Source organism: Bos grunniens, chromosome X, assembly GCF_055505025.1.
Source record: "Bos grunniens cultivar Pamir isolate PY7600 chromosome X, Bosgru_T2T1.0, whole genome shotgun sequence".
NCBI classification, from domain to species: domain Eukaryota; kingdom Metazoa; phylum Chordata; class Mammalia; order Artiodactyla; family Bovidae; genus Bos; species Bos grunniens.
In genome coordinates this window covers 7,098,146-7,124,010 of record NC_141194.1, presented here as the reverse complement: position 1 = coordinate 7,124,010, position 25,865 = coordinate 7,098,146, and the positions used below count along the sequence as shown (strand labels likewise).

General features: G+C 47.7%; 1 protein-coding gene and 1 pseudogene across 2 annotated transcripts in view; one reads left to right on the top strand and one right to left on the bottom strand.

The window, feature by feature from the left end:
• LOC147339735 (uncharacterized) overlaps window positions 1-18,363 on the bottom strand; it is a 36,302-nt gene extending 17,939 nt beyond the window's left edge. Inside the window, exon 1 of the mRNA XM_086387931.1 lies at window positions 17,876-18,363. Within this exon, the coding sequence (XP_086244057.1) occupies window positions 17,876-17,885 (10 nt within the window). The 5' untranslated portion in view covers window positions 17,886-18,363. The remainder of the gene's footprint in view (window positions 1-17,875) is intronic.
• On the top strand, window positions 9,488-24,459 carry LOC147339734 (PI-PLC X domain-containing protein 1-like; annotated as a pseudogene). The gene is made up of 7 exons (XR_015159022.1): window positions 9,488-9,606; window positions 12,014-12,150; window positions 14,694-14,824; window positions 15,892-16,046; window position 16,480; window positions 16,693-16,880; window positions 17,776-24,459. The product of XR_015159022.1 is annotated as a PI-PLC X domain-containing protein 1-like (transcript).
• The last annotated feature ends 1,406 nt before the right edge of the window (window positions 24,460-25,865 follow it).

Genomic DNA, 25,865 nt, shown 5'->3' with positions numbered 1-25,865 from the left:
GGGTAAGGGCGAAGGAGAAATGAGGCTCAAGCCTTGGCACATTCCACTCTAGCTGACAATCAATGAACAGAGTTTTCCATGAGACTCAATGACTGAGGACCAGAGTGGGGCAGGAAGCAAATGCTGTTTCCTTAGAACCGTCTTCCAGAAACACAATGTTAAACCTAGTGCTGTTGGGCTCTTCATATTCACAAGGCCTGTGGGACTGTAAATGACCCCTCCCTTCCAGTCATGTCCCAGGGTAGATCATCAGACAGGAATTCAAAACAGGGCCACCTTTCAAGAAAACAATGTCAAGAGATAAACTGTAGTCACTCTGTACAGTATCGAAAAGCACCTGGAAAGTTCGTCCAGCTCACTATGTACTCAGTTCAGTTGCTCAGTTGTGTCCTACTCTTTGCAATCCCATGGACTGCAGCATGCCACTATGTATTAAATCCACGCAAATCACAACTCCCATGAAAAATCCCCTCCCACAGGTCAGAGTGGCCACTGTCTAAAAATCTACAGAGAATACAGGCTGAGAGGATGGAGGCAAAAGGGAATTCTCCTACACACTCAGTGGGGGTGTAAATGGGTGCAGGAACTATCAAAACCAGCAAGGAGGTTCTTTTTCAACTAAACACCCAGAAATCATGTGGCCCAGCAATCCCTTGTCCGGGCTCAGACCCAGAGAAAATCAGAATTCACAGTGACCCATGCACCTTGTTTTCAGGGCAGCTCGATTGGCAATGGCCAAGAACTAGAATTGTTGTTGGCCAAAATCTTGGCTTTCTCCGCCCAGTGAAGCCAAATAAAAAATACAGAGACAGAGTTTGAAGGAGATACAAAGGTGGCTTTTATTCTCAAGCCAGCAGAGAGGGGAACACAGTAGGGTCATGCCTCAAGGACTGTGTCCCCCATCCCCCGCCGATGAAGAGTCTAGGGGCTTATATAAGGGAATGGCTCACAGTCAGGTGTCAGTGATGAGGAACAAAGTGGGTAGGATCTAGATCTCTTCCTCATGCAATTTTTCAAAGACAGTCTTAGACTGAAGTCAATAACACAGTAACTGACTCTGGCAGTTGGGGTGGCTCCGCGGCCTTCTTTCTGATATGTAAGTACAAGGGGAAGGGTGTTGTAAGGGTAACCACCAGATAGGTGATGTATTTAGCATAGAGTCCAAGGAAAAAATGTTACTCATAGCTCCTGCAGAGTTAGGGGGCAGAAAAGCAAACAGTCACAGACATTCAGAGTTATGAGCAGTTAAAGTAAAAAAAACTAGGAATGTTCAGGCCTGCTCACTGTTTTCTTGATCTCCTTTGTTCTAAAAAATGGGAAAGAATAAAATACTCATTTCTCTCTTTTTTTTTTCCTTTCCATATATTCTCAGTCGCTTCAGTCATGTCCAACACTTTGTGACCCCATGGACTGTAGCCCACCAGGCTCCTCTGTCCATGGGATTCTCCAGGCAAGAATACTGGAGTGGGTTGTCATGCCCTTCTCCAGGGGATCTTCTCCACTCAGGGACTGAACCCATGTCTCCTGCACTGGCAGGTGGATTCTCTACTGGCTCGGCCACCAGGGAAGCCCTCCCTGCAACAAATTCAACAAAGTTATTCATCGACAGGAAAATGAAGTCAGAGTGGTGCACCTTTGCACTGGAATGCTACCCAGCCCTGAATCACAACGGAATAATGCCAGTGACAACAGCGTGGACGGATAGAGTGAATACCATACTAAGTAAAGGAAGGCCGATAGAGAAAGACAAATATCAGAAGGTATCACTGACAGGTATCTTCTTGAAATTAATGTAAATGTAGGCTATTACACAGTAGAAAGAGACTCACAAACTTAGAAAACCAACTTATGATTATTAAAATAAGTTAGGGGTGTGGGATAAATGAAGAGTTTGCAAGGAACAAACAGGCATTAATATACATCAAACAGATAATCAGGAAAAACAGTGTTGAATAGCAAAGGCAGCCTACTGGAGACACTGTACTCCTCTCTCTGGGGAAAATGAACTCAAGAAAGAATTGAAAAATGTCTGTGTATCACTGAATCCAGCTCCTGTACACCTGAAACCAACACAGTATCGGAAATCAACCCTTCTTCAAAATAAAACAGCAATGAATGCACAAAAAATTAATTTACAGCAGGATCCTCTATGACCCACCCCCCAGAGTCATAGAAATAAAAGCAAAAATAAAAAATGGGACCTAATTAAACTTAAAAGCTTTTGCACAACGAAGGAAAGTATAAGCAAGGTGAAAAGACAGCCTTCACAATGGGAGAAAAAAACAGCAAATGAAGCAACTGACAAAGAATTAATCTCAAAAATATACAAGCAGCTCCTACAGCTCAATTCCAGAAAAATAAACGACCCAATCAAAAAATGGGCCAAAGATCTAAACAGACATTTCTCCAAAGAAGACATAGATGGCAAACAAACACATGAAAAGATGCTCAATATCACTCATTATCAGAGAAATGCAAATCAAAACCACAATGAGCTACCATCTCACTCCGCTCAGGATAGCTGCTATCAAAAAGTTTACAAGCAATAAATGCTGGAGAGGGTGCGGAGAAAATGGAACCCTCTTACACTGTTGGTGAGAATGCAAACTAGTAAGGCCACTATGGAGAACAGGGTGGAGATTCCTTAAAAAACTGGAAATAGAATTGCCATATGACCCAGCAATCCCACTGGGCATACACACCGAGGAAACCAGAATTGAAAGAGACATGAGCACCCCAATGTTCATTGCAGCACTGCTTACAATCGCCAGGACATGGAAGCAACCAAGATGTCCATCAGCAGATGAATGGATAAGAAAGCTCTGGTAGATATACACAATGGAATATTACTCAGCTATTAAAAAGAATGCATTTGAATCAGTTCTAATGAGGTGGATGAAACTGGAGCCCATTATACAGAGTGAAGTAAGTCAGAGAGAAAAACACCAATACAGCACACTAACACATATATATGGAATTTTGAAAGATGGTAACAATGACCCTGTATGTGAGACAGCAAAAGAGACACAGACTAAAGTAAAGAACAGTCTTCTGTAAAGAACAGACTTTTGGACTCTGTGGGAGGAGGTGAGAGTGGGATGATTAGAGAGAATAGCATTGAAACATGTACATTACCATATATGAAATAGATCGCCAGTCCAGGTTTGATGCATGAGACAGGGTGCTCAGGGCTAGTGTACTAGGATGACCCTTAGGGATGGGATGGGGAGGGAGGTGGGTGGGAGGTTCAGGATGGGGAACACATGAATACCAATGGTTGACTCATGTCAATGTATGGCAAAAAACACTACAATATTGTAAAGTAATCAGCCTCCCATTAAAATTAATTAATTAATTTAAAAAAAAGAAATTTAGAAGTGGAGTGTGACGCAAAAGCAATGCTGACTCCTTGTGGCCATTTTTTGTAACAGCAACTCTAAAAGCTGTATTCAGTTCAGTCCAGTTGCTCAGTCGTGTCTGACTCTTCACGACCCCATGGACTGCAGCAGTCCAGGCCTCCCTGTCTATCACCGACTCCTGGAGTTTACCCAAACTCATGTCCATGGAGTCGGTGATGCAATCCAACCATCTCATCCTCTGTCACCCACCCCTTGTCCTCCTGACCTCAATCTTTCCCAGCATCATATATGTATGCGTGTGTGTGTTTGTGCACAGGAGGGGCTGGAGGGCCGGGACCACCTGGGGGAAGGGAGGTGGCCACTCAGCATCTCCACGTGGAAGTTGAGTCCCTCTGGGTCAGAGCATGGAGCCCAAGGGAGCCCCTGGACTGCGGCTCACCGGGCACAGTGACAAGCCCCTCATGAGTCCTGAGCTGGTGCTGACCCTGTACTGGCCAGTGCCACTGGGGGAAGACACCTCTGATGACCCAGGCCTTGTGTCCTGCCCTTACATTGAGGGGGTAGGACCATGGGCTTGTCAGAGTGGATGGACATTTTGGGAGCCCGGAAGGTGCTTGGGGGACCCAGTGAGTGTTTCAGGGGGCTGGCGAGTTTGGGGGACCTAGTGAGTGCTTCAGGGGGCTGGTGAGTGTCTGGGGGACCCAGTAAGTGTTTCAGGGGCTAATGAGTATGTGGGGGACCCAGTGAGCATTTCAGAGAGCCGGCGAGTTTGGGGGACCCAGTGAGCGTTTCAGGGGGCTGGTGAGTTTGGGGGCCTGAGCAAAGGTCTTGGAGCCTGGTGTTCGTGAAGTGGCCCTGCATGGCTCCATCCATTCGTTCACCTGAGAACGATTCCCTGAGTGCCTCTGTGCCCATCTCCACCCACAGATGTGTGAGGTGACACGGAACCTCCTCCAGTGTCTCACTGTGGGCCCACGGGGGCAGAACCTGACCTCACTGGCACGCGCCCCACCTGCTCACCTGAGTGCACTGAGAACGCAGAGGGCGCGGCAGACCCACAGGAGGAAGTGCCCCACGGAGTGGAAGCCACCGGGGTGTTCAGGTGCACCCGGCTTGCTCCCTGGGGTGCTGTCCGAGGCCCCAAGGCTGGGTGGCACTACTGCCGAGCACTCCTGAATCTGCACTTGGAAACCAGGCAGCTGGGGTTCACAGACAAGGAAAAGAGGGTGGGTGACCCACACCTATGTACCTGGGGGAAGGGAGAGTGTCTTGCAAGTCCAGGACTGGTGTCCACAGGTGATGGGACATTATTCCTCCCATCACAGTGAACCCACCACCATCTCAGGCCAGCGCAAATGGGAGGTTGAAGGGCTTGTGACACACTGACCTGGATTCTGATGGAACAGAGGTCCAGGGATGTGGAGACAAGAGGGCTCAGGAATGGGCAGGTGACCTGTGTTATGGGGAGAGTTGTGGACAGGACACCCAGTGGGCAGGTGACCTGTATTATGGGGAGGTCTCCTCTGTGAGGGGAAGACAGACACACACCCACAGGTGTCCCCAGGATGGTGACACAGACGCACCAAAGGAGCCCTACATGACGGGGCACACACACCCACAGGTTCTCCCCACGGTGCCATGCTCAGGGTTCTGACATACTGTTTTGCTGTGTGTTCTACTTGCATCTCATTGAATATTTGGATTAGAAAGAGACTTTTATTCTGAAGGGTTATTGTGAAGAGGAAAGGGGACTATTACAGGAGGATAAGAGTCCTTCAGGGAGGACTACTACTCTAGAGAGGGCATGCTTACATAAAGGTAGGGGCAATATGACTGTAGAGAGGTGACTAATATGATAGAGGGGAGATACAACAATAAATGGGGCTATGACCATGTAGGGGGGGATGTTACTGTGGAGAAAGTGAAAGTCATTCATTCATATCTGACTCTATACAGGCCATGGAATTCTCCAGGCCAGAATACTGGAGTGGGTAGCCTTTCCCTTCTCCAGGGGATCTTCCTAACCCAGGGAGCGAACCCAGGTCTCCTGCAATGCAGGTGGATTCTTTACCAGCTGAGCCACCAGGGAAGCCCTACTATGGAGAGGGGACTCATAATAAAGGAGGACCCTTACTGTAGTGGGAGACTATTACTGTGGAGGGGGAAAATTTACAATACAGGGACTCTGATACCATGGGGGCTGTTACACAGGGGAGGGGCTATGACAATACAGAGAACTATCATAATAAAGGGAACTATTACAATAGAGGGGGACCATTCTGTAGAGGGGGACTATTACAGAAGTTCAGTTCAGTTCAGTCGCTCAGTCATGTCTGACTCTTTGCCACCCCATGAACCGCAGCACGCCAGGCCTCCCTGTCCATTACCAACTCCCAGAGCCCACTCAAACCCATGTTCATTGAGTTGGTGATGCCATCCAACCATCTCATCCTCTGTCGTCCCCTTCTCCTCCTGACCTCAATCTTTCCCTACATCAGGGTCTTTTCAAATGAGTCAGCTCTTCGCATCAGGTGGCCAAAGTATTGGAGTTTCAGCTTTAACATCAGTCCTTCCAATGAACACCCCGGACTGATCTCCTTTAGAATGGACTGGTTGGATCTCCTTGCACTCCAAGGGACTCTCAAGAGTCTTCTCCAACACCACAGTTCAAAAGCATCAATTCTTCAGCACTCAGCTTTCTTTATAGTACAACTCTTACATCCATACATGACCACTGGAAAAACCATAGCCTTGACTAGACAGACCTTTGTTGACAAAGTAATGTCTCTGCTTTGCTGTATTACAGAAGAGGTAAAACTATTTATGAAGGGAAGACTCTTACCATAGAGGGAGGCTATTACAATAGAGGAGGACTCTCACTGTTGAGAGAGGACTATTATAGCATATATGAGACTATTACAGTAAAGAGTGGTCTATCATTGTAGATGGGGGGGCTATTACTGAACAGAGGGGACTATGACCAAGAGAGAGGGACTATTATAACAGAAAGAGGACTATTACCTTAGGGGGGACTATTATAATAAATGGGCGTCTATTGCTGCAGACAGGGACTATAACAATAGAAAGGGACTACTGAAATTGAGGAAGACTGTTACTATAGAGTGGGGACTACTAAGATAGAAAAGGGACTATTAATATAGACTAGGGACAGCAGAAGGGGACTATTAGTGGAGAGGGGAAACTATGCCAATAGAGGCAGGACTGTTACAGTAGAAGGGGGACTTGACTGTGGAAGGGGAATACTGACAACAGAGGGAGATTACTAGATGGAGGGAGATTACTAGAATAGATTACTCTATTACCACAGAGACAGACTTATTACAATAGGGAGTGGACTATGACAGTAGAGGGGGACGTTTACTGTAGAGGCAGATTATAGCAATGTGAGAGGGTAACAGGCAGGAAGGCCAGGGGTCTCCAAATAGAGGAAATAGCTTACAAGTGTCAGACATTTTTATCTCTCTTAAGCGGCAGGAGGAAACAAACTAGCAATATTTTTTCCTTCTCTATACAAATTTAAAGGGAGGTTTCTCTTAAAATATTGTGTTGCCATAATGACACCCGGCTTCGCCTGAAGTTCGCTATTCTTGAGCCTAGAGATAACCAATGCCTTTTTCTTATGGAAATATTTGTCTTAAGCTATGCTAATGTACTATGCCTTTACCCCAAACTCTGTCTCCAAGTCAGTTCCGCCTCTTGGCCCAGAACCTACTTGACAAACCAGTATGGATATTGTTCCCCTAATCTATGTAAATGAAACTATTTGTATGGTGGTCTGCCCTTCTTCAAGATTCAAGTTAATCATTTTATGGCCCAGGATAAACCATTTGGTGCCAAGATTATCCCAAAATGCATCTTATGGGTGAGGGGCCTGGTGCCATTCTGAATTTTAAGACATTCCTTTCTTTCATTAACAGACTGCTAGTGACTATATAACATCCAGCTAAAGACTAGCAGGGGGGTACTCTTTCTGCCCCCTCCTGATGCCTATGTCAGAAGCTTTCTCTATCTCCTTTATACTTTAATAAAACTTTATTACACAAAAGCTCTGAGCGATCAAGCCTCGTCTCTGGCTCCGGATTGAATTCTTCTCCTCCGGGGGCCAAGAATCCTGGTGTATTCCCGTGATTCAACAACAACCTTTCAAATGGAGGACTTTTACTCTAGAAGGGGGATATTAGAGGCAGACTATTATAATTTAAGGGGACTACCACAATCAAGGAGGACTATTATTCCAGAGAGGGGACTATGACAGTACTAGAAGGGGAACTTTGACAATAGAGGGGGGACTATCACTGTATAGTAGGACTATGACATTAGAGGGGGGGCTATTTCAGTAGAGGAGAGACTTTTACTGCAGAGGGGGGACTATTACAACAGAAAGTGAAGTATGACAATAGAGACAGGACTATTAGTGTATGGGGTGGAGGACTATGACAGTAAGGAGAACTATTACTCTATTACTCTATTACTCTTGCCTTCCCTGGTGGCTCAGGCAGTAAAAGCATCTGCCTACAATGCGGGAGACCCGGGTTTGATCCCTGGGTCGGGAAGATCCCCTGGAGAAGGAAATGGCAACCCACTCCAGTACTCTTGCCTGGAGAATCCCGTGGATGGAAGAGCCTGCTGCTACTGCTAAGTCGCTTCAGTCGTGTCCGACTCTGTGCGACCTCATAGACGGCGGCCCACCAGGCTCCCCCGTCCCTGGGATTCTCCAGGCAAGAACACTGGAGTGGGTTGCCATAGAGCCTGGTAGGTTACAATCCATGGGGTCGCAAAGAGTCAGACATGACTGAGCAACTTCTCTTTCACTTTCATTACTCCATTAGATCTCTAATAGAGAACTGTTACCCTATAGGGGAAACTGCTACTATGACAATAGAGAGGAGCTAACACTGTAGAAGAGGAACCATTACTGTAGAGGGGCTATGACAATAGAAAAGGAGTAATACAATGAAGGGGGACTATTATTACAGAGGGGAGACTATGACAGTAGCGGAGCACAGTTACTGTAGAAGTGAAGTTTTGAGAATAGAGGGCTATTACTCTAAACCCTATGACATTAGTGTTGGTCGTTCAGTCGTGTCCGACTCTTTGTGACTCCATGGACTGACCGCATGGAGCCTGCCAAGCTCCTCTGTCCATGGGATTCTCCAGCTAAGAAGACTGGAGTGGGTTGCCATGCCTTTCTCCAACTATGATATTAGAGGGGGCTGTTACTATAGAAGGGGAACTATCACTGTACAGGGGAGAGTATGACAATAGAAGGGGAATATTACTGTAGAGGGGGAACCATGACAACAGAAGGGGACTATTACTATAGACAGGGGACCCTAAGAATAGAGACAACCCCTGTCCATGGAGAGCAGTAAACACAAAAATAAAGGTCCAGGCATGTGTTTGCCATGAAAGGAGTCCTGATGGCATGCAGACCACCAGGACACCCACCCATAACAGGAGAGAGGGGACACTCAGACCCTGACTGGAGGCATTCCCAGCTTCTTAGCTGCTCAGGTGGGTGCTTCATCCTGGGAGCCTATCCAGTCACTTTTACTGCAACAACACCCACCAGATGGAGAGACCGCCTCTGGGGAGTGAAGGGCGTGTGACCTTGTGCCTGGGCTCCATCGCCCCTAGGATGGAAGCCCCCATACCTGGAGCCCACAGGCTCAACTGGGCCCCTCTCAGGCCCAAGAGGAGGGGGCTGGTGCACAGTGCGAGGAAGGGGGACCCTCTGGAGGAGGTCGCCAGCTCGAGCCTCAGGGAGAGCAGACTTGAGCTGCTGGGGTCTGTCTGTTGGTCCCTGTCTCCCTGCTCCCTTGCTCCTCCTCAAACCCCCACTTAAACTTCTGTGTCTCTCTGCCTCCTCGCCCTACTGTCTGTCTCTCTTCATGTCTCTGTCCATTTCTCTCTGTGTCTGTTTCTCTGTCTCTAGAGCACTTCTCCCCTCTCCACCACCCCATCCTCCTTTCTCTTGGAGAGAAGTCCACAGGTACCAGTTCCTTAGAGCCACGCCTCCACGCCGCCAGCACCGGGTCTTCTGTATGTCCTGTTTTCATTATGCAACACCCCATTTCCTCCCCCAGATTGCCCAGGCTGGGCCTCCAATGGGCTGGCAGGTGAGCTTGCCCGGATCCTTCCTGAGCCACCAAGGTGAACGCCAACTGGATGTCGGTGCTGAGTTCTCAGCTCTGAGACATGCCCCTGCACCACCTCTCCAACCCAGGTGAGGCCCCGCAGGCACGGCTCAGCGGGGATGCAGCTGCAAGACAGGTCCAAGTGTGGGAAGCCTCAGAGCCAAACATGCACACATGTAGGCACACACAGGCACACTGAACACACACACGCATGCACACACACACACCAAACACATATGCACACACACACACCAAACACAAATGCACACATACTGCACACACACACATACACATACCAGCACCTTCCCTTGTCTGTCCACTTTATCCCATTCAACCCGGAAGGTACGAGAATCCTCGAGAGCCTGCCTTCAGGACACATGCCGGCCTCCCTGGGGGGCGGGGTTGTGTTTTCTCAGCCACTCTGTCCTACTCCTGGGGACCCCTCACCTTTCCACCCACGTTTTCCATCAGAGCTTGTGCAGCACCTTCTGCACGTGAGCCTGGAGGGCCCAAAGTTTAAGGGGTCCACCCGCCCCCAAAACAACTCGATAAGTGGTACCAGAACTATCTAATTAAAATGAGGAACCTCTGACTCCAGCCAGTTTGGTTGCAAAAAGTGCTGCAAAACTCAGCTATGGGCAGGCATCTGGATTTGGGGATGGCCAGTGGTGACCAGGCAGGCGGGCACTTCCAGGGTGACACTGCTGTGCTCAGGCCATCTGAGGGGTGGCCACCAGACACCGTGGCCTGGGAGGGGAGGGTCCCTGCCAGACAGCACTCTGCTCACCTCCTCAAGGTGCAGACGTGCCCCATTCTCCACTGGCACTCCTCTGGCCGTGCAGATACTGGGCCCTGCCCTGGCTCTGTGACCCTGGGCACTGCCCGCTGGCAGCACACATGGACAGTTGGACAAACAGGAAGTGCTGTTTTCTATGGAAGGCAGCTTTAGACTCTTTCTCACCCTCTCCACAGCTGTGGGGTTCTATGCTGGCCACCCCACCCTGCCTGGGAGGAGGAGCCTCCATACGGCTCTTCCCTTGAGAGTGTGGAGCAGACAGGGAACCGTGGACCCAGTCTCTCGGCCCTTCCAGGTGCTTCCCGTGGGGAAAGCTGTGGGGGCCCCACAAGGAGGAGGCTTCCGAGTCTTCAGGACCACAGAGGGGCCCCTGGCCACTCTCCTTCCTGTACCCCTTACAGAATAACTCATGATGCCTCTCCCCCAAGCCCGGGCACCACTCATCTGCTTCTGTCTTTGTAAATTTGCCTGTTCTGGACATCTCTTATAAATGGACACGTAAAATGTGTCCTTCTGTGTCTGCTTCTCTCACTGACCACCGTGTGTTCAAGGTCCATCCACGATGTAGCCTGTGTCAGAACTTCACTCCTTTTCATGGTGACTCATACACCGTGTGCATGGACCACATGCTGCTGACCCACCCATCCATCCATCCACCCACACACACACCCATCCACTCACCTATCTGTCCATCCACCCACTCACCTATCCATCCACTCATCCATCCATCTAACCACACACCCATCCACCCACCCATCCATCCATAAATCCACCCATCCAGCATCCATCCATCCATCCATCCATCCACCGACCAATCCATCATCCACCCATCCACTGATTGATCCATCCACCCACTCACCATCCATTCATCCATCCATCCACTTATCTATCCACCCATCCATCTACTCTTCCATAACATCATCAAATCAAATTATATTATGAACTTGTAAATCCTCCTTCCCATCCCTTGACCCTGAGAATAAATAAGAAAAGAAAAACAGAGAAAGAAATAAATCTAGTCCAAACCTATGTTCAGAGACAGAAGCGAAGGATTTCTGGATTGTCCCCAGGTGACTGCTAAAGTGTGAACCTCTCCACACTGTCTCTGAAACAGATCACACAGGTTTAAAAGGGAAAAGAATAAGTGAAACCACACATCAGTGACCACAACATTGGCGTCATAAAGAGCCTGAAAATACTATGAATAACTTCAAAGTACTTGTAACTAGAGAGGGTCTGTCTGTGCTCAGTTGTCTGACTCTTTGCAGCCCCATGGACTGTACCCGCCAGGCCCCCCTGTCCATGGGATTCTCCAGGCAAGAATAATGAGTAGGTTCTCATTCCCTTCCCAGGGGATCTTCCCAACCCAGGGATCACCCCTGCATCTTTTACGCCTCCTGCTTTGGCAAGCGGGCTCTTTGCCACGAGCACCACCTGGGAAACAACAAACCATAAAATCAAAAGCCATTTTAAGCCTTTCCTGTCCGAAAACGGGATTCCTTAAATAAACTGACTTTCACTTTCTCACTTCTGCAGAGACCCCCATTTCGAGACAAGATTCAGTTCCCAGGACTCAGTGGATATGACTTTCGGGACTCCGCCATACCCCGCGGCGCTATAGCTGTGCATCCTTAGGGCAGCTTGGGGGCACAGAGGACAGGCTCAGGGGGTGATGTGTCCCCCACCTGGTTTGCCTGCAGGGAGCCACAGCATGATGACCTACTGCCTGAACAAGAAGTCACCCATCTCTCACAAGGAGTCGAGGCTGCTGCAGACTCTGGGCAAAGTGCTGCCATGTGTCACCCTGCCCGTGGTGCTCAAGAGGTCCACCACCCAGGTGAGGGTCTGCGGGCACGCCCGGGCCCTGGACCCAGCTCCAGCCGCTAGTGTCACCCACAGGGGGCGGTTTCCTTATTCCTCTTGGGGAAACGGGATTGAGAACAAACCTGCTGTAAAGCAGAATTGCTGTTTAGTCGCTCAGTCATGTCTGACTCATTGCGACCCCATGGAATGTAGTCTGCCAGGTTCCTCTGTCCATGGGATTCTGCAGGCGAGAATACTGGAGTGTGTTTCCATGCCCTCCTCCAGGAGATCTTCCCCACCCAGAGAGCCTCCCAGAAAGGTAGGAAAGGACACAGCTTTACTGTAGAACCAGCCTGAAGCCAGAACAGGGACCCATGGACTAACAGCATCACCGTCTGGGAGGGGAAGGGGGAGGCTGGGTCCCACCTTTTGTGCAGCTGAGCTGACACTAGAGCTCCTTCCTGGTCCCAGATAAGCAACAGCTGAGTTCCCATGTCCTCTGAGGTGGGTTTACGTTTGCACCCCAGCACCCCCTCCAGGGAGACTTTCTTGGTGGTGCAGATGGTAAAGAATCAGCCTGCAATGCATGGGACCCGGGCTAGATCCCTGGATCGGGAAGATCCCATGGAGGAGAAAATGGCACCCCATTGTAGTATTCTCACATGGGAAGTCCCATGGACAGAGGAGCCTGGAAGGCTAGAGTCCATGGGGTCACAGAGAGTCGAGACGACTGAAGTGACTGAGAACACACGCACGCACTCACACCCCTCCCCTGTAGTGCTTCTCCAGGGTGGATTGGGGGTTTTATGGGGTGCAGAGAAGCCGGGGTGGGATGCAGTCATTGTGGAGGATGGAGAGGAGTCAATGGTGGGGGCCCTGTCTGTGGGGAGGGGGCACCCAATTGACAGTGGTCCTGTCACTGGCACACACATTACCCAGGGGGTGGATGCAGGATGGGGTAGAAAACCCATCTGGGCTCAGGTGCCCGCAGGAGCAGGGGCCCACCTGGGCGGGACAGATGGCCCCTGCCTTCCTGTACCCGCACTTGAGGGGCACTCATATTCCTGGTTTTTCTGCTCCTGGGCTGGTCCTCCCAAGAGGACAAGAGGCTGTCAAGCACAGCTCTTACCTGTGTGATTGCTTCCTCCTGGGAGGTCCCTGGTTGCTGGAATCCTTCTCAGGGGATCTGATTGGCAGAGAGCCAGGGCTGGAATGGGAACAACTACATTCTTGCTTGCATCAGGTGCCTAAGCCTGGCCTTAAGAGCTCACACCCAGAGGAGGGAGTGAGCAGCAGGGGGTCCACCAGAGCCCGGGAGTCCTGCAGGACTGGGGTCCCTCTGCTCGGAGGGTCCCTTGGTGCTGGGTCCCTCTCTTCTGTGTCCCTCCAGGGAAGAGTCCCCTCCATACTGGGGGACCTCGGTGCCATGGTCTCAAGTGGTATGGCTCCCAAAGAGACCTGGGTGTGTGCGGGTTGGGGGGCACAAGTGGTGGTCTTTCAGGGGGTGTTTAAGATCAGCGGCTGCAGCAGCACTTCATTTAATCCTTGTAGAGGTGGATGGCAAGTGCCTGACAATAGCTGACAATACTCATATGAATCTTTGTTTTTTCTTTTAATTTGGATTGCAGGGAGGAGGGGGGCTGTGACATCCTTTCCCATTTTTTTATCCTTATATCTTTTTCTTTTTCCATTATGACTCTGTATAGAGAACACAGTACCATTTTCTGCTACTAGTTTATGTTAATATTAGTTTTCTGCTTTTTCTTTTATTTTGGATAGAGAGAATCTATTATTTTCTTCCCCACTGTTTTATTCTTATGTTTTTTTCTTTTTCCATTATGACTCCTTGTAGAGAACACAGTACATTTTCTGCTACGAATTTATATTAGGGCTTCCCTGGTGGCTAGTTGGTAAAGAATGTGCTTGCAATGAGGGTGATGTGGGTTCGATCCTGGGTTGGGAAGATGTGGAGAAGGGAAAGGCAACCCACTCCGGTAATCTTGCCTGGAGAATTCCATGGACAGAGGGGTCTGGTGGGCTATAGTCCACCGGATCAAAATGAGTTGGAAACAACTGAACAACTTTCACTTTTCAATGTACGTTAAAGTTATTTTTTGCTTTCTCCTGTCTTCTTTGTGTCATGGACAGATGTTTCGTCCTTTTGTTCTCTTCCCTTGATTCCTTCTTGCCTTTCCTAGTGCTGTTTGTGGGCGTGGGCACAGACCTCTGTGGGTCTAGTGTGTTCTCATGTCCAAGGGTCCAGCTTGGGTGTCATGGAGCCTTGGCATTGAACCCACAGGGAGCTTCCACCCAGGGACTGCCTGAAGGAGCGTGAGGCTGGACTCTGCAGGAACACCCCCCCAAGACCACAATCTCGACCTGGGCTCTGTGCTCCACATGACCAGTGACCCTGGGGACCCTGTTCCCAGAAGCAGTGCCTCAACCCCAGCAGCACCAACACGGTTGATTTCACAGTGGCCGACGTGGCCCTCAGTTGGGCGTCCTCAGTGCTTGCCCAGCCCCTGAGTGGGGGGCTGCCCTCTGTGCCCAGCACAGATGACCGACCTCTGTGTGCAGGTGCTGAGCATCGTGAAGCACCTGCACACAGAGGATGCTGGCGTGAGGACCTGCAGATGGTGCACATGGAAGAGGGCACTGAGAGGAATCTGCACTCTGGCCACATGGTGTACATGACAGCCCTCATGGAGGTGGGGGTGGGGGCAGGGGTACGGACGGGGGGGTCCGCCAGCCAGGGACACCCACGTCTGGTCCAGGCAGGAGGGGGAGGGCCTCTGAGGGGATGGGCACACGTCCACTCAGGTGGACGTGTGGTCACTCCAGGCAGGAGAGGCTGACCTCTAAGGGGACAACACAGGTCTACTCCAGTAAGAAGACACTGACCTCTAAGGGGACAACACAGGTCCACTCCAGTTAGAAGATGCTGACCTCTAAGGGGACGGACACACATCCACTCAGACGGACACACATCCACTCAGATGGACACACAGTCACTCCAGGCAGGAGAGGCTGACCTCTAAGGGGACAACACAGGTCCACTCCCATTAGAAGACACTGACCTCTAATGGGACAGACACACGTCCACTCTAGGCATGAGAGGGCTGACCTCTGGCATCAGTCACTCAGAATTCCCGACCAACGTGCATTTCTAAACTCACAACTGCACCCCTGGCCTCTGGGGTGTCTCCCAGAATTTGGCTATACCAGGTCCCTGACACGTCTTTTCCTGTGTCTAGTTTTGGGGTGTCCAGTCCATTCTCTCGGCTGCTGGCCAAGTCACTCAATGTCTCACTCTGGCCTCGGTCCCCAGTGCCCCCACCACAGAACCTAAAGACCCTTGGGGTCTGGAGGTTCTGTCCTGGGCCTCAGTGTGCATGTACCCTGCTGGCTTCATACGCTCCCTGGAGTACAGACTTCACACAATATTATAAGCAATGCTCTCTGCTGCTGTGCATGCACACACACATGCATATCCGTGCACACACAGACCCTGAACACATGCACACCTGTGTGTGCACCTGTACCTACCGGAGTGCGTACACACACACACACACACACACACCAGCACACCAGAGCAATGCCACGGCTCCCCACTGCCACTCAAGAGAGGCTGGGTCCCTTGGGAGCAGGCATCATGCTTTATGTCTTTGTGTGTCAGGACACCCCAACCTGTCTGTAGAGTGGCTGTGCTGGGGGAATTCCCCACCCATGACCCTCTGTTTCTCACTACAAGGCCCTTCACCCCACCCCCACCCAGGACATGCTCACAGAGATCTCAGAGTGGCTGGAGAACCACCCCCAGGAGGTGGTTATCCTGGCACGCAGGAACTTCAAGGGCGTGATGGAGGACCTGCACGAGTACCTGATGGGCTGCATCAAGAACATCTTTGGGGACATGCTGTGTCCCATGGGGTGTGAGCAGGGGCCACAGGCTCCCCATGCTCTTGGCAGCGGGGGTGGTGGGAGCACTAGGCCTCACTGTAATCAGACTATCCGCTCACTGCGTGAGGCTGATTCAGGCACCAGGTGATGCTGCTCATGGAACCCCAGTAATCCACCCACCACTGTCTCCACTCAAACACCCCAATGACCAGCCCATCACTGGTCACAGGCACCCCCAATAATCCACCCTGCCTGGTCTCTATTCAGACACCCCCAAAATCCATCAATCATGCCTCACGATGCCCCAGTAATCCACCTGCCATTTTCTATCAAAAACCCCAATAATCCATCCACCTCTGTTTCCACTCAGGCACCCCAATAATCGACCCATCACTGCTCAAGACACCCCAATAACCCACCCATTACTGTCTCCACTCAGACACCCTAGTAATCGACCCACTAGTGTCTCTACTCAGACATGCCAATAACCCACCCATGACTGTCTCTTCTCACAGAGAACCCAATAACCAGCCCATCACTGCTCATAGACACCCTAATAATTCACACATCACTGTAGCTTCTCGGACACCCCCAATAACTGACACATTGTGTCACAAGGCACCCCAATAACCCCTGTGCACATGTCTCACAGGCACCCGGGTAATTCTCCCCCTAGGAGATGCTGACTCTGCACCAGCTGTGGTCCCAGGGCCATCAGGTCATCCTGTCGTACAAGGACGAGGCATCCGTGAGTCAGCATGCAGAACTGTGGCCCGGTATCCCCTACTGGTGGGGGAACCAGGTGAAGCCCAGAGACCTCGTCCACCACCTGGAGCTCATGAAGAGCTGCAGCCACCCAGGGGAGTGCTGCCTTCAAACCAGGACACCTGGCCACATGCATGTCCTAGTGCATGGGGCTGGCTTTGGGTTCAAGTGGAGAAATGGGACAGGATGTATTAGGGGACGTTATTCTGTTCAGCACATGGGGACCAGAGCATGGACATCCTTGGGGACGTTACCGTGTCCACCACAGGGGGTCAGGATGTAGACAGGATGTGGACATCCATGTGGACATTATTGTGTCCACCACACAGGGCCAGGACATGGACATCTTTGGGGTCACTGTCCAGCCCGCCTGCCCTCTGTAACAGGAGAAATTCATGAATCAACACCCCTGTGAGCCCCTGCTGTCTGAACTTTGGTCTCTGTCGGATATCTGAATCTCTGACCTCTGCGGAGGCCAGAGTCTGGGTGAGTGATGGCACAGCTTGGTGACTGCATGGGCAGGTGACCCCATGGGTTAGGGGTCACATGGGTGGGTGACTACATGGGTGGGTGACCCCATGGGTTACTGGTCACATGGGCGGGAGACCGTGTTGGTTGGAGATCGCATGGGTGGGTGACTGTGTGGGTGGGTGACCAGTTTGAGTTGCTGAGTGCAGGGTGGGTGACCATGTGAGTTGCTGACCCGGTGAGTGGGTGACCCCTTGGGCGGGTGACGGTGTGAGTCGGTCATCATGTGGACAGGTGAGCGCATGACCTCACAGGTTAGTGACCCCATGGGTGGGTGCCCACGGGGGTTGGTGGCCAGTGAAGGGATCACTGCATGGGGTAGTGACCCCATGGGTGGGGGACCATGTGAGTCGGTGACCACACGGTTTGGTTGGCCACATGACTCCGTGGGTTAGTGGCCGCACACGTGGGCGGCTGACCCCACAGCCGGCACCATGAACAGCAGCCCCTCTCTTGTCCCAGGCAGGCTGATGGTGGCCGGCATCAACCTCTCAGAGAACCTGGAGTTTGTCCGCGTCCACCTGGCCTGGTCCCTGGAGAAGCTGACCCAGTGGGGGCTCCCCTACCTTTGTGCATGGGTGCGGGGCCAGTGCCCGGGGTCGGCCACCCGCCGTACCAACACCGTCGCAGGCGAATTCATCTGGGCTGACGGGTTTGTTGGCGACGTCATCGGGTTGAACTGGAAGCTGCTTGGGGTTGAAGGACGCCGCATGTGAGGAGCTGGGCATCACAGAGGCTGCGTCTCAGTCACGTCCTGCGACGATACCTGCCTGAACCGGAAGCCGCCTCGGGGCTGAGGGAAGGCGCACTGAGGAGCTGGGCCTTGCGAAGGCAGCTTCTCGTTCGCATCCTGTGACGTCACCGGCCTGAACCGGAAGCGCCTCGGGGCTGTCCGTTGGCACGTTGAGGAGCTGGGCGTTGCGGAGGCTATTCTCAGCCCTGTCCTTTGGGGCTTGTCATCCGTCCACGCGTCCACTGAATGTGGGTGACTGCCGAGTTGGGGCCAGGTGGCAGGGTCCATGGTCTCCTCGGTCCTCCGTGTGTCTCTCGGTGACTGCAGGGTGTGAGGGGATAATTAAAGGTGAGTGCACTCAGAGAACCTGGAGTTTGTCCGCGTCCACCTGGCCTGGTCCCTGGAGAAGCTGACCCAGTGGGGGCTCCCCTGCTTTTGGGCATGGGTGCGGGGCCAGTGCCCAGGGTCGGCCACCGGCCATACCAACATTGTCGCAGGCGAATTCATCTGGGCCGACGGGTTTGTTGGTTCTCAGGTTTGTGGTTTCCCCATGGGAGAGGCTGGGGTGCCCCCTCTCCCCAGGCACTGAGACTAGCAGACGGTGACCCCCAGCTGGGGAGGGGAGGAGGCACTATGACATAGTGTCCATAGGCGGGGACTGAGCGCATAGCGATCCCACTGAGAAATCCCTTTTACTAGATAAGGGGCTTCCCTGGTGGCTCACTTAAGAAGGCCTTCTTATCTCTCCTTGCTAGTCTTTGGGACTCTGCCTTCAGGTGGCTATATCTTTGTGTGTCTCCTTTGCCTTTCTCTTCTCTTCTCATCTATTTGTGAGGCCTCCTCAGACACCCACTTTGCCTTTTTGCATTTCTTTTTCTCGTGGATGGTTTTGATCACCACCTCCTGTACAATGTTAGGAACCTCCATCCACAGGTCTTCTGGTACTCTGTGTGCCAGATCTAACCCTTGAATCTATTTGTCACTTCCAGTGTATACTCACAAGGGATTTGAAAAAAAGCAAAGAAACAGAGGAAAACAATACAGTGGGAAAGACTGGAGATCTCTTTAAGAAAATGAGAAATGCCAAGGGAACATTTCATGCAAAGACAGGCACAATAAAGGACAGAAACGTTATGGGCCTAACTAAAGCAGAAGAGATTAAGAAGAGGTAGCAAGAATACACAGAAGAACTGTTTAAAAAAATCTTAATAACCTGGATAACCACGATGGTGTGATCACTCACCTAGAGCCAGACATCCTGTAGTGCAGACACATGGGCCTTAGGAAGCAGCAGTACGAGCAAAGCTAGTGGAGGTGATTAAATTGTAGCTGAATGCTTTCAAATCCTAAACGGTAGTGCTGTTAAAGTGCTGCACTCAATATGCCAGCCAATTTGGAAAACTTGGCAGTGGCCACAGGACTGGAAAAGGTCAGTTTTCATTTCAATCCCAAAGAAGGGCAATGCCAGGCAATGTTCAAACTACCGGACAACTGCACTCATTTCACATGCTAGGAAGGTAATGCTCAAAATCCTTCAAGCTAGGCTTCAAGAGTATATGACCCGAGAACTTCACAGTCCACACATTCATTTTTTTTAATTTAATTTAATTTTTTAACTTTACAATATTGTATTGGTTTTGCCATATATCAAAATAAGCAACCTAGATGTCCATCAGCAGATGAATGGATAAGAAAGCTGTGGTACATATATACAGTGGAGTATTCCTCAGCCATTAAAAAGAATACATTTGAATCAGTTCTAATGAGGTGGATGAAACCGGAGCCTATTATACAGAGTGAAGTAAGCCAGAAAGAAAAACACCAATACAGTATACTAATGCATATATATGGAATTTAGAAAGATGGTAACAATAACCCTGCGTACGAGACACACATTCAAACAGTTGATTCTAAATGCACAGTGATGCCACAAAGATGGTCAAGGCAAAGACACACAATGTGATTTTATTTATGTCTAAATCAGTGAAACGAAATATTCACTGCAAGGTACAAACTTTTTTATTATGAAAAATCTTATATCTGAATATGAAATATCCTGCTGAAATTGAAAAATATGTTTTAATGTGAGATTCTTTAATTGTCAATTATTTTGAGACTATGGGAAAAAAGAAAATAAAGTTACGTTCATTGGGGCTGCTTCAGTTCAGTTCAGTCGCTTAGTCGTGTCCAACTCTTTTCATTGGGGGCTGCTTAAACTTTCACAGATATTTTTTCTTAAAAATTCCCTTACAGTTTTACAGTCTTAATTAGACATAAAACAATCAGTAGATTTTATACTATGTTTGTTTTCTGAACATTTTCATTTCCTTTAATTTATGAATGTAACTGGAATATTTTTCTATTAAGTGAGTATTAAAAATTACTCCTCTCTCCTGTGTGGAACACACTGTTTACACTACTGTTGGGAGACATTTTACTGCCTAAAACCTTTCATAATTCAGCTCTATGATCTAGGTTTTTTTGTTTGTTTGTTTTCCTTTGTTTAGGCTGAGAATTTTCTCATCTATTTTTAGTATCTTCAGAGTCTCTGTTAGGCATACGTCTGCTGTTGTTGCCTTGCACAGTCGTGTCCCAACTCTTTGCCACCCCATGGACTGTAAGCCCACCAGTCTCTTCTGTTCACGGGGATTCTCCAGGCAAGAATACTGGAGTGGGTTGCCATGCTGTCCTTCAGGGGATCTTCCTGACCCAGAGATGTAATTCACACCTGCTACGGCTCCTGCATTGCAGGTGGATTTTTTACCACTGAGTGAAAATAGATCATGTATACATGAAACCCACTTTAATTATGAAGACTCATAATTGGCGAAAAGCAAAGATGGAGAAGCCCAAACAAGCATTTATCTTTTACCAATTAATAATAAGAAAACCCCCTTCATTTCAATTTGTCTTCCTTTATTTTTTCAATTAACTTTTCATTGAAGGATGATTGCTTTCCAGAATTTTGGTGTTTTCTGTCAAACTTCAACATAACAGTCTTTCTTAACTCATAGTTTCTCTTCAATATCATCTTATCCTGTGTCAATAACTTCTTTTAACATTTCTTAGACAAGTTATCTGCTGAGCATGAATTCCCCAATTTTTGTTGATATGAGAATATCTCCTCCTTTGCTTTTGAAGGATAATATTCCTGGACATAGAAGTTAATTTCAGTAGTTTTTTTTTTTTTAAAGCATTTTATTTATTGACATGTTGTACCTGTACCATGGATTTACTAGTTAAGCTGTATAATTCATTGATTTGTAACTTATTCATAGGTTGAATAACCATAACCACAGCCTCATTCTAGAATATTTTCATCATTCCAATGGGAAACACTCTCCAGTTGGCAGACATTTTCCATTTGCCCTTTCATCTGGGCCCTTTCATTCACTCCTCTGTTTTCGGTCTTTAGAGCATTACCTAATCTGGGACATATGCATTCACATGAACAGTATAATGCAATACACAGCCTTTTGTTCCTGGCTTCTTTTAATTAAAATAATCATTTCAGAGCGCTAGCATTGAATAGCTTGTATAAGAACTCCATTCATTTGATGGCCAAATAATTTTGCATTGCATGTTTTATTTATTTGATCACCAGTTGATGGACATTTGAGTTATTTCAACTTTTTAAACTTTTTTTAGTTTATTTCTTTTTAAACTTTATTTTTAATTTAATAATTTAAAAATTTAAATTTAATGGCTTTTTCTGCATCTATTTAGGTTATCATATGATTTTTAGCTTTCCTCTGGTTAATATGGTCTGTCACATTGATTGATTTGCAAATATTGAAGAATCCTTGCATCCCTGGAATAAACCCAACTTGATCGTGGTTTTTGATGTGTTGTGGAATTCTGTTTGCTAAAATTTTGATGAGGATTTTTTTGCATCCATGTTCATCAGTGATATTGGTCTGTAGTTTTCTTATTTGGTCTTGTCTTTGTCTGGTTTTCATATCAGGGTGATGGTAGCCTTGCAGAATGAGTTTGGAAGTGTTCCTTCCTCTGCAGTTTTTTGAAAGAGTTTTAGAAGGATAGGCATTTGTTCATCTCTGAATGTTTGATAGAATTCACCTGTGAAGCCACCTGGTCCTGGGCTTTTGGCTTTGGGGAATTTTTCGATCACAGCTTCGATTTGGAGCTTGTAATTGGGTTGTTCATAATTTCTATTTCTTCCTGGTTCAGTCTTGGAAGATTGAGTTTTTCTAAACATCTGTCCATTTCTTCCAGGTTATCCATTTTATTGCCATAGAGTTGTTCATAATAGTCTCTTATAATCCTTTGTATTTCTGCATTTTCTGTTGTAACCTCTCCTTTTTCATTCCTAAGTTTGTTGATTTGATTCATCTCTCTATTGTTCTTGATGAGTCTGGCTAAAGGTTTATCAATTTTGTTTATCTTCTCAAAGAACCAGCTTTTAGTTTATTAATCTTTGCTATTGTTTCTTTCATTTATTTTTCATTTATTTCTGTTCAGATCTTTATGATTTCTTTCCACATACTAATTTTGGCTATTTTTTTGTTGTTCTTCTTTATCGGTTGTTTTAGGAGTCAATTGAGGTTGTCTATTCGATGCTTTTCTTGTTTGTTGAGTTAGGGTCGTATTGCTACAAACTTCCCTCTTAGAACTGCTTTTCCTGCATCCCATAGGTTTTGAGTTGTCGTGTTTTCATTGTCATTTTTTCCTAGAAAGTTTTCGATTTACATTTTTATTTCTTCAGTAACCTGTTGGTTATTTAGAAACATGTTGTTTAATCTCCACGTGTTTGTGTGTCTTACAGTTTTTTTTTTCTACTACTTGATATCTAGTCTCATAGTGTTGTGGTCAGAGAAGATGCTTGATACAAGTTCAATTTTGTTAATTTTACTGAGGTTTGATTTGGGACCCAAGATGTGGTCTATCCTGGAGAATGTTCCATGTGCACTTGAGAAGAAGGTGTATTCTTCTCCATTTGGATGGCATGTCCTCAAGATACCAATGAGATTCATCTCATCTCATGTGTCATTTAAGAGATGTGTTTCTGTATTAATTTTCTGTTTTGATGACCTGTCCATTGGTGTGAGTGGGGTGTTAAAGTCGACTATGATTGTTTTACTGTCACTTTCTCTTTTAATGTCTGTTAGTGTTTGTCTTATGTATTGAGGTGCTCGTGTGTTGGGGGCATAGATGTTTACAACTGCTATGTCTTCATCTTGTATTGATCCCTTCATCACTATGTAGTGTCCTTTAACTATTGTAATCGTCTTTAGTTTAAGGTATGATAAGAGGATTGCTATTCCATCTTTCTTTTGATTCCTATATGCATGGCATGTATTTTTCCATCCTGTCACTTTCAGTCTATATGTGTCTTTAGGTCTGAAGTGGGTTTCTTGTAGACAGCATGTACATGGGTCTTTTTCTTTTAAATTAATGTATTTATTTTAATTGGAGGCTACTCACTTTGCAGCATTGTGGTGGGTTTTGCCATATATTGAGTTGAATCAGCCATGGGTGTTCATATCTTCTCCATCCTGAAACCCCGACCATTTCTCTCCCCATCCCATCCCTCAGGGTTTTCCCAGTGCACCGGCTTTGAGTGCCCTATGTCATGCATCAAAGTTGGATGGGTGATCTATTTCACATATCGCAATATGCATGTTTCAGTGCTAGTCTCTCAAGTCATCTCACCCTGGCCTTCTCCCACAGAGTCCAAAAGTCTGTTTCTATGTGTCCGTTTTGCTGTCTCGCATATATAGTCATCGTTACCATCTTTCCCATATATATGCATTAATATACTCTATTGGTGTTTTTCTTTCTGACTTACTTCACTGTGTAAAATAGGCTCCAGTTTCATCCACCTCATTAGAACTAATTCAAATGCATTCTTTTTATTTGCTGAGTAATATTTTATTGTGTATATTTACCTCAGCTTTCTTATCCATTTGTCTGCCAAAGGACATCTAGGTTGCTTCCATGTCCTGACTATTGTAAACAGTGCTTCGATTAACAATGAGGTACACATGTCTGTTTCAATTCTAGTTTCCTCGGTGTTTATGTCGTATGGCAATTCTATTTCCAGTTTTTTTTTAAAGGAATCTCCACACCGTTCTCTGGAGTGGCTGCACTAGTTTGCATTCAGTCAAAGAACTAGTCAGTTCTTTGCATCAGGTGGCCAAAGCATTGGATTTTCAGCTTCAGCATCAATCCTTCCAGTGTATATTCAGGACTGATTTCCCTTAGGATCGACTGGTTTGATTTCCTTGCAGATCAAGGGACTCTGCAGAGTATATATGTGTATGAATCAATATTTGTTGTGCTTATGCTGCCCTCTCATGGAGAAATAGAAGAATGTTAATGAATGTAACTTATAAAATCCAGATGTATTCTCTCATATGTATATGTGTGTATGAATAAATATTTACGGTGTTTATGCTGCCCTTTCGTGAAGAATGCTTATGAATGTAATTTAAAAATCCAGATGTGTTCTCTCATATGTATATGTCAGTTCATATGTATATGTTAGTTGCTCAGTCATGTCTGTCTCTTTGTGACCCCATGGACTGCAGCACACCAGGCTTCGCTGTCCATCACCCACTCCCGGAGCTTACTCAAACTCATGTTCATCGAGTCCATGATGGCACCCAACCACCTCATCATCTGTCATCCCCTTCTCCTCCGGTGTTCAATCTTTCCCAGCATCAGGGACTTTTCCAATGAGTCAGTTCTTCACATCAGGTGGGGAAAGTGTGTGGGTATGAATAAATATTTACTGTACTTTAGCTGCCCTCTCATTGAGAAATAGAAGGCTGCTTATGAATTTACTTCATAAAATCTGAATGTATTCTCCCATATGTATCAGTTCAGTTCAGTTGCTTAGTCATGTTTGACTCTGTGACGCCATGAATTGCAGCACGCCAGGCCTCCCTGTCCATCACCAACTCCCAGAGTTCACTCAGACTCACGTGCATCCACTCACGTCAGTGATGCCATCCAGCCATCTCATCCTCTGTCGTCCCCTTCTCCTCCTGCCCCCAATCCCTCCCAGCATCAGTCTTTTCCAATGAGTCAACTCTTCGCATGAGGTGGCAAAAGTACTGGAGTTTCAGCTTTAGAAGTATTCCTTCCAAAGAAATCCCAGGGCTGATCTCCTTCAGAATGGACTGGTTGGATCTCCTTGCAGTCCAAGGGACTCTCAAGAGTCTTCTCCAACACCACAGTTCAAAAGCATCAATTCTTCGGTGCTCAGCCTTCTTCACAGTCCAACTCTCACATCCATACATGACCACAGGAAAAACCATAGCCTTGACTAGACGGACCTTTGTTGGCAACGTAATGTCTCTGCTTTTGAATATGCTATCTAGGTTGGTCACAACTTTCCTTCCAAGGAGTAAGTGTCTTTTAAATTCATGGCTGCAGTCACCATCTGCAGTGATTTTGGAGCCCCCAAAAATTAAGTCTGACACTGTTTACACTGTTTCCCCATCTATTTCCCATGAAGTGATGAGCCTGGATGGCATGATCTTCATTTTCTGAATGTTGAGCTTTAAGCCAACTTTTTCACTCTCAACTTTCACTTTCATCAAGAGGCTTTTTAGTTCCTCTTCACTTTCTGCCATAAGGGTTGTGTCATCTACGTATCTGAGGTTATTGATATTTCTCCCGGCAATATTGATTCCAGCTTGTGCTTCTTCCAGCCCAGCGTTTCTCATGATGTACTCTGCATATAAGTTAAATAAGCAGGGTGACAATATACAGCCTTGACATACTCCTTTTCCTGTTTAGAACCAGTCTGTTGTTCCATGTCCAGTTCTAACTGTTGCTTCCTGACCTGCATACAGATT